At 41.0% G+C, this 9,761-nt stretch overlaps 1 protein-coding gene across 1 annotated transcript in view; it reads right to left on the bottom strand.

The window, feature by feature from the left end:
* Window positions 1–9,761, bottom strand: part of Necab1 (N-terminal EF-hand calcium binding protein 1) — a 154,632-nt gene that overhangs the window by 37,648 nt on the left and 107,223 nt on the right. The window contains exon 7 of the mRNA XM_028871618.2: window positions 341–462. Coding sequence (XP_028727451.1) covers window positions 341–462 — 122 coding nt within the window. The remainder of the gene's footprint in view (window positions 1–340; window positions 463–9,761) is intronic.

Below are 9,761 nucleotides of genomic sequence, written 5' to 3'. Positions count from 1 at the left end.
GTTTCCCGGAAGAGTTCATGATACACGCTTCAGGATTTGGTCGGGATGTGGGGAGGGGGGGTAGGTATTGGGTGGAGGAGCAGTTTCAGAACTAGGGTGCGCTGCAGGGCCAGTCTCTCGGGAATTGGCTGCTGGAGTGCTTTCCTCTGCATCCATTCCTCTGTGAGCTGTCCAGGCACTGCTACTAGGATCTGATGGGACTGGCAGTCATCACCCCCTCACTTCCTAAAAATACTCTGATCTCTTTAGTTTCACATGCATTAGGTGAAAAAGAAAGCGTTCCAGGCCGCTGGTTTAAAATCATCCACATGATGAAGAAGAGTGTCGAGGTCTGCCTTACCTGGACTGCTAACATTGAACTGTGGGCTGTTGGGGGAAAAGCTGTTGTGTCTCTGCACACGACGGCTGGATCGCTTTCCAGGCCACTGAATAGACAGGACTTCCGGTTTGGCTGGGCCTTGCCTGAAACAAGAACCAACGTTGATTGGTTCTTCAGAACCAATTTCCTGTCAGACCTTCAGTATGTTGCTCTTAGGATAAGGTTCTAAGGTATCAACCACTAGGCTTTTCTGGGATATTTAATGGAGAAATACTGTTTGCAAACATGCCCTGGAAAGTCAAGCTGATTGTTACTACAGTATACAAATGCAAGGATGAGAATGCTCTAGGCTTTCATTATTCGTAAAATTAAGCCCAAGTAAAATGTAGTTTGTAACCTAAGCCTTCTTTCCATCATTGGCCAAGTCTTTAACAGAAAAAAATTTGGTATATGATGTGTTGTGTTTTGCTTAATTTGAGAATGCCTATGGAATTTTCTTTGCTTAATGTTTTAAACTTTTGTTCCAATCTACTAAGATTTCATATATTTTAAAAAGTCAAATAATTCCATAGTTCTTACTTCAAGAGACTGAAGCTCCCTCCTCCTCTTCCCAGATGTGCCTCCACTCCCTTTTCAAAGACATTTCTTAGTAAGTGCCTATTGTGCTACTTACCATCCTATCAGAACTCAGCATGCTTAAATCACTATGTCTGTAGTTTTATTTTAAGCTTTCCTATTAGCTTCCCAATGTGAAATTAGCTAGTGATAAATATATGGAAAGGTTGTAAGAAATGTTCAAGAAAGAAACTTAATTAAAATGGTGGATTTGGTAAAAAAGGAAGTTTGTCTTTCTTATTTCTTGGTTGGCACACAGAGCATTGTAGCTGAATTCCAACTCTTTTCAATTGTGGCTAACTTGAGAATGTAGGAGAAGTGCTTGAGACGTGAAGAAGAAAGACTGACCAGTATTGGGAGATGTTGCACTGGCCTTAGGCTGGCCTATAGATGTCTCTAGCTAGAGAAATCCCCTAAGCATCTGAGTCACTTTCTAGATTTTCCATTATAGGCAGTCAACTATAGCATTCTCTTGCCTTTGTGAGAATCTGTTTTTAACTACCTTTCACTAGTGAAGACTCCTTTAGCTATTATCCTCTGTTATTGGATTCCATTTTTCTCTGTGTGGTTTCCTTGTTGGGTGATACATAAGCCCCAAATTGTTTTCCAAGGTAGATTCCTTTAGCTTTTATCCTATGTTATTGGATTCCATTTTTCTCTGTGTGGTTTGCTTTGTTTGGTGATAAATAAGTCCCGAATTACTTCTTAAGGTGGATTTCTCACACATTTCAGTGTGAAATACTCCCCATGGCATTAATTTTTATGGCACTAAGACTTTGAGGTAGCCAGTCATCTTAAAGAGAGTGTCCCCTGACTCTGGCTAACTGCAGATCTTCTTTTCTCCATTCTCTCCTCCAAATCCAATCCTCTGGTCTCATCCCTAGCTTCATAGCAGACCACCTGCTGTACCTCCCTCTGCCTCCACCCTCATTTCCAAAAGATCACATAGATTTATCACTCCGAACTTCCTTCCCCTGACTCATTTAGCTCCATCAGACACTTTCTGGGACCCTGCAGGCCACTCTGGCCATCCAAACAGCTAGTCTAACTTCAGATCTTCACTTCCCCCTCTCTTTCTCCAAGTCCAACCCCCAGTCTTACTCCCAGTTCTATAGTGGACCACCTGTTGCAGCCTCTCCTCGCTCTCTGCCCCTATTACCAGGGGACTAAGCTGATCCTGGAGGAATAACCTGATTTCCTCCCCCCATGGATACCCTCAAGCCTTGCCCACATTCCATCCCTGTTCCCAAGAGTCAGCTTCCAAAGCTTAGAAACACATTTGACATGGAATCCCCAGTGGTCACATCTATCAGGATCCCAGAAGAATTTCCACAACACTCCCCAAAGAACCAGAGAGAACAACGGAAACCAAGGAACAAATACTCATCCACAAAGACAGGACCAGATATCAGCACCCAGAATTACAATTGTCCTAATGCCTAGATACCAGCATAAACATTCAATAACAATGAGGACACTGTCTCCATTAGAACCCAGCAATCCCACCACCACAGGCTCTGAGCATTGAAACATCACTTAAATGCAAGAGAAAGACCTTAAAATAGACTTTATAAATATGATACAGGGCAGTAAAGAAGAAATGAATAAATCTCCCAAAGAAATCTGTGAAAACACAAACAGTAGAAGGAAATGGATAAAGCAATTCAAGACCTGAAAGTTAAAACAGAATCAATAAAGAAAACTCAAACTGAAGGAGATCTGGAAATGAAAATTTAGGAATTTGATCAAGAACTTGTAAGGATTTGGTCCTTAATTACGTCATCCGCCACGGCGTCCCAGCCTAAAAAGTGGGTGGGCCCTCTGTGTGCCCCTCTCTTTCCTCTCCACTCCTCCCTTCCATCTGGACCTCCTTCTTCTCTTTCTGCTCTCTCTCTCTCTCTCTCTCTCTCTCTCTCTCTCTCTCTCTCTCTCCTCTCCCTCTCTCCTTCTCCCCCTCTCTCCCCTCCTCTCCCAATAAAGCTCTAAAAAGGTAAGCATGGCTATGATTCTTCCAATCAGCACTCTCCTCTGCTGGCATGGCCACAGTGGGTAGCGGCCATCCATGAGCAGCATGCCATGTAACCAAAAGGAACCTCAGAGACAAGCCTCACCAATAGATTACAAGAGATAGAAGAGAGAATCTCAGGTGTTGAAGACATGATAGAAGAAAGAAATACCTCAGTCAAAGAAAATGTGAAATCTAAAAAACTCCTGGCATAAAACATACAGGAAATCTTGGACACTATGAGAACAACAAATCTAAGAATAATCAGGATAGAGGAAGGAGAAGAAACCCAGGCCAAAGGCACAGAAAATATTTTCAACAAAATCGTAGATTTTTTTTTTTAAACTAAAGTACAAGAATCATACAGAATATCAAATAGGCTGGACCAGAAAAGAAAGTTCCATCACCACATAATAATCAAAACACTAAATATACAGAACAAAGAAAAAATATTAAAAACTGCAAGGGAAAAGGACCAAGTAACATATAAAGGCAGACCTATTAGAATAACACCTGTTCAGGCACCAGATATGGAAAGGCCAGTGTCTGGGGAAAATCTATATACACTATGCTCTTATGTCTGTTAACTTTATTTTTCTAAGACAAAATTCTATCTGTACAACCACAGCTCCATTAGGCATTCAGGGCAGGAATAAATCTAGATACACTAAGCTCTTTGTCCATCTACTTTATTTCTCTGGGATAAAATCCTGTCTCCATAGCTTCAGTTCCATCCTGACACTCAGTTCCTCTTTGTCCTCTCTTTTACTGCACTCTCAAAGTCCTGCTAACAACTAAGCTCTTATGTATGTTTCCAGCCTTATCTTTATCCTTTGTTTCTTCGCTCTCCATCTCTACTTGCTTTCTACTCCTGGCTCTGATGAACTCTACAAGAGTTCTGTCTTACCCTCTACAAAACCTCTGTGTTCTTCCCTTCTCCCTGTTTTGTCTGCCTCTACAGAAAAACACTTGTTCCTTCTCCCTACCTTCAACTTAGATATGTAAAATCCTCTTTTGTTCTCCATCAATTGCTCTGGAGAGCCACTATTCCTCAAGGGGAGGGGATGGTCAGAGCTTCATTTGCACAAGAAACAAAGCTATGCACCTACCACCTGCTCTGCTTTGCCTACATGACCTTATTCAAGGATTGGCCTGAGTAGGAAGTTCACACACACATTCTATGGGACTTGTGAGCACAAGAAATTCATAACAAGGTATAGCTGAATATTAAGCTATGTAACATCAAATAGTCCATGCTAGATGGCTTCTCATTTAACTGACCCTTGGCCTAGTCAAGGTATAGCATTAATACATAGCTGGACTCCTTATAACATATTCTTGTGGCTCACCACAATCTACCATGACGAAGTAGGTTTCTTCCTAGAGATGCAGAGATGGTTCAATATTTATAAGTTGATAAATGTAATCCACCATATAAACAAACAGAAAGACAAAAGCCACATGATCATCTCATTAGAAAATGCAGAAAAGGCATTTGACAAAATCTAACACCTCTTCATGATAAAAGTCCTGGAGACACTATGGGTACAGAGGACATACCTAAACATTTTCCAGCTTGCTCATAGCTTACATCAACTTAACTGCAGAGAATACAAAGCAATCCCACTAAAATCAGGAACAAGATAAGGTTTTCCATTTTCTCCATGCCCATTCAATATAATACTTTCATTCTTAGCTAGCAATAAGGCTACTGAAGGAGATCAAGGGGTGCAAAATGGAAAGGCTGAAGTTAAATTTTGTATGTATAGCTATACTTACCATCCTGTACAAAACTCAACTCTAAATGGATAAAAGACCTCAACATAAAACCAGACACATTGAACCTGATAAAGGGAAAGCGCAGAATAACCTTTAACTAATAGGCACAAGAGACAACTTTCCAAACAGAACACCAATAGCACAGGCACTAAGATCAACAATTAACAAAATGGACCTCATGAAACTGAAAAGCTTCTGTAGGGCAAAAGACACTGTTAATAGACCAAATGACAGCCTACAGAATGGGCAAAGATTTTTCTAGCTTCACACCCAAAAGAGGACTAATATCCAAAATATATAAAGAACTCAGGAAACGAGATACCCAAATCCCAAATAATCTGACTAAAGAATGAGGCACAGAATCTTTACAGAGAATTCTCAGATGAGGAAACTGAAATGGCTGAGAAAACCTTAAAGAAATGTTCAACATCCTTTACCATCAAGGAAATGCACATCAAAACAACTTTGATATTTCATCTTGCGCCAGTCAGAATGGCTAAGATCAATAAAACAAATGACCTCTTATACTGGTGAGGATGTGGAGCAAGGAAGATATTCCTCCATTGCTGCTTGGAGTACAAACTTGTATAGACACTATGGAAATCATGGTGGTGGTTCTTCAGAAAGATGGGAATTGATCTATCTCAAGATCCAGCTATACCTCTCTTGGGCATATACCCAAAGGATGTTCCATTCTACCACAGAGACACTTGCTTAACCATGTTCATTGCTGCTCTATTCATAATAGCCAGAAATTGGAAACAACATAGACATCCCTCAACAGAAATATGGATAAAGAAAATGTGGTACATTTACACAATGGGATTAAAAAATGAATGTTAAAAAATGAAACCACAGAACTTTCAGGTAAATGGATAGAATTAGAAAAAAAAATCATCCTGGATAGGTAATTCAGACCTAGAAAGACAAATATGGTATGTATTTGCTTATATGTAGATATTAGCTATTAACTGTATTATAGCAATTTTATAATCCATAAAACCACACAGATATAGAATAAGGGACTTGTTGTGTGGGGGCAGATAACTCCTCCTAGGATATGAAAAGAAAATAGATAGTTATGGATGGGTGAGGACGGAGTGAGAAGAGGGAGTGAGGAGGGATAGAGAAAGTGACAAGAGAGGGAATATGGAAAGAGACGGCTAAAATTAAGGACTATTTGAGGGGTAGTATGGATACCTAAAACAGCAGAAGCTGCCTGAAATATCTACATATATGAAGGGGATCTAAATGAATTTGTCAAATAATGGAGGCAACATAGCACCATCTGGGTATCTCTTGTCACCAAAGGAAGCTTCCAGTACTGGAATTGGGTTGCATCTAATTGAGTTGTTGGCCAATAGGATCCCTTAGGAGTTCCCTAACCATCCAGGCAATTGCCGAGACTATAGGTTGCTCTCCACAATCTGATGGCAGGTCCCCACTGTTGAAGACAACACCTAGACAACTCACTGAACACAGAGACATTGTCTGGGGCCTACATAGCACCCTTACCTGCATGTCTTAGTGTCTTTGGTACAGAAGATACTCTGCACACTACCAAAAGAGAAATATCAACCCAGTTATAAACCCTTTGATTTATAATGGTGTCCTGCCTGCAAAATATGCTAGGGAAACGGTGGCACAAAGCCTGTGGAGTAAACAACCAATGTCTGATTGACTGAAGGACCACTTCATGAGATGGAAACCATTCCTGACACTGCTTAGGGGATCAAGAATCTGATATTAGATAGCCCAGGTACCTATGTAAAACCAAATACTACTTTTTTTAAATGTAGCAATAAAATGACTTCCAATGACATTCTGCTATCCTTATAGATCTTAGTTTTGTTCAGCCATCATCAGAGAGTCTGCCTCCTTCATCAGATGGGAACAAACAGAGAACCACAGTCAGACATTATGTGGAGATTTGGAGATCTTTGAACACTCAGCCTTAAATGGGATATCTTCATCAAATCCCAACCCTCAGGCCCCAGGAAATCCCTGGGTAAGAAGAGGCAGAAAGAGTTTAAGAGCCAGAGGGGATGGAGGACAGCAAGAAAACAAGATCCTCTAAAATAACATGATCAGAGCTCATATGAACTCACATAGACTGTGGCGACATGCACAGGGCCTGCATGGGTCTGGACCAGGTCCTCTGTGTGTATAGCATGGCTTTCAGTTTAGTGTTTTTATGGGATTCCTGAGGGTGCAAATGAGTGATCTAGGCTTCTTGTACCCTCTCTTGGGCTGTTTTCCTTTCGTTTGTTTGTTTTGTCCAATCCAATTCCAATGTGTTAATTTTTGAAAGAGAGATATAGAGGTAGAGATACAGAGATAGGTAGATAGATTAGATAGATAGATAGATAGATAGATAGATAGATAGATAGATAGATAGATAGATAGACAGATAGAGAGGAGATTGTTCTTATTCCAGTTCCCAGAGTGGAATCCTTTGTCCTTTCCAGATGTCCTGGCTTCTCCCTTACAATATTTGGACACATCTTGTCTGTAATATTCTAAAATGTCATAATTGCTTTCCTTAGTGTTAGATTAAAAAACATCGTAATGAGTTCTTAGTCTAATGTATCAAGCTGAAAATGCATACACTTTTTCTGAAAGCTTTTCTTGAATTCTTCTTTGGATAATTATTCTCCGTTGTTCTTTTTCTGGAATTTCTACTTCACATATATAAGATCTTTTAGACTATTCTCTAGTTTTCTCATTATATATTTCCTTTCTTATTACTTTATAGAGATTTTTTTCTATAATTTTATATTAAAATATTTCTCAAAGAATTTCACATTTTTTCACATGTTTGGACGTATGAGACAAGAGCTCTCTTGTCTGCTATGGCTTCTTTTTTCTTCAGCAACATCTTTACCATCTAATGGTTTTGGCTCTTTTAATATATTTATTTTCTACTCTCTGAATCATTTTGTGATGGCTAAAGAAGTCTATATTGTGCTACGGGTCCATCTTGGTACCTATTAGTTGTTTGTCTCTGACTCAAGTTCCTGGAAGATAAACTCCTGACAATCCTGACTCCTTGACCTGAACACAAAAATGTACAGTCATGACCATCTGCTTGTGATGATGCCTAACTGCTGATTTTGGCTTCTGTAATTTGCTTATGCAGATGTTCAAGGACTACTTTATGGTCACCTTGACCATCTGATCTTGGCAGAGCAGAAGAGCTCGGTGGTTTTTGCCTTTCAAAGCCCTTCCTTTAAGCCGGGCAGTGTTGGCACACACCTTTACTCCCAGCACTCAGAAGGCAGAGGCAGGTGGATCTCAGTGAGTCCGAGACCAGTCTGGTCTACAGAGTGAGATCCAGGACAGCTAGAACTACACAGAGAAACCCTATCTTGAAAAATCAGTAAAAGGGGGGAAAAGGCCTTCCTCCCCTCGCCTCTGCACTGCTTGTTTCTGGTTTGGATTAGGGACTGTGTGGCCTGACGGCTGCTTTAATAAAGCTGGCTAATTACAATCTGGATTGAGTCTGGTGGTCCCTCCCCTGTTGTCTCAAACTCCATAACAGTTTCTGTTTCTTCTGTTTCTGTTTGCTTGGCTCCTTCTGCTGCTGCTCCTCTCCCTCTCCAATCCAGCAGGGGGACTCACAAGGCAGGCTGGCATTTTTGTGTGCACTGCACTTTAACCAAGTCAGGTCTTCCAATCGGAGTCTTTAAGCCTATTCCTAGGTCTGTCTTGGACTCTCTCTTAGATTAATCAGATCTTTTATTCCAGTGCCCTCTAACTGGATACTTTGAGCTCTGCAGTCAGTGATCTGGAAACACAGGATACAAAGTGGGTTTTAGATGCACCGGTCAGGATGAAGGCCTTCACTTGATGTCTCTTCAGCTTTGTGCCATGCCCCCATTGTCCTTGGTTTATACTTGTTTACCTCCAGGGTTCTCCAGACTGGGAATGGGCAGTCCCTCCAAATGCCTGGTGAGGATTTCCACAATACACAGTCTCCCTGTCACCTCACTGTCAGTTCTACAGGGCTCTGTTGATTCTTTAGCACCCCAGGTTCTCCCTGCTCACTGCTGTGAGCGCATCTTCCTCTCACACAGCCTGTGTGAGCTGCTTCCCCGGAGCTTTGAAATCACTCTACATTCTTCTTTTCAGATTTCGAGTTTCTAGTTTGGGGGTTGGCTTTAGGGTGGGTCTTTTCCTTTTTTATTGTTTGTGTGTTAATGACTATTTTATTCAGGCATTTTAAATGTCAATTTTGAAAGTTTAGGCAAACAACAACAACAGTTCACATGTATCTAGTCTCCAATGTCTAATTTCCCCGTAGGATTTCCACACAGCACAAGCCCCGTGCTTTGGTGACACTGCAATCAGTGCCGCCTTTCTCTGATCATAAGCCACAGGAGGATTTATAATCACTTGTCAGTAAAATTAAGGCCTTTCCTTTCTTCTACAATAGACAACATTCAAAAGGCGGGAAAAAAAATGACTTCCAAGCCCAGAGGGACTCATTTGTATCTCTGCCTATAGAAGAAACTTGGAAAACAGATCAAACTTAGAGATTCCATTATACAAAGGAAATCCACAGATAATTGAACTGTGTTCAGGAAATGTAGCTTGTGAAGAGGAGGGCTTATGCAATAGAACAGGGGTCCTCTGGAGGGAAGCCTCCACATCCCATAATGATTATTCTTGCCGCTGGCTATTGGGTTCTTTGAAAAGACAGGGAATTAAAGTGGCTCCCACTTAGCCCGTTTGCCAGAGCAGATACAAAGATGGCATAGAATGCCATCTGAGAGTCTCACCTCTGTGACATTCCAGCTGTGCGTATCCCCCTCTCTGAAATTGCCATTTTCACATGAATGGGCACAGACATTATGCCCAGCCCAGCACGTCTGACTCATTATTGCAGGATGAATGATGCTGTGTGATTCTGCCTGGGGCTGCTAGAAGAAAGATGTTTTCTCTGGATTTCATCCTTCCCAACAAGTCTGTATCCCTTGGTTTCACAACTTTTAAATTCTAAAGTAATGTTGATGCTGAAGGGGAAGAAAATTATTATGATAC

The sequence above is a fragment of the Peromyscus leucopus genome, chromosome 2 (assembly GCF_004664715.2).
Source record: "Peromyscus leucopus breed LL Stock chromosome 2, UCI_PerLeu_2.1, whole genome shotgun sequence".
NCBI lineage: Eukaryota > Metazoa > Chordata > Mammalia > Rodentia > Cricetidae > Peromyscus > Peromyscus leucopus.
This window is presented reverse-complemented; position numbering and strand designations above follow the sequence as displayed.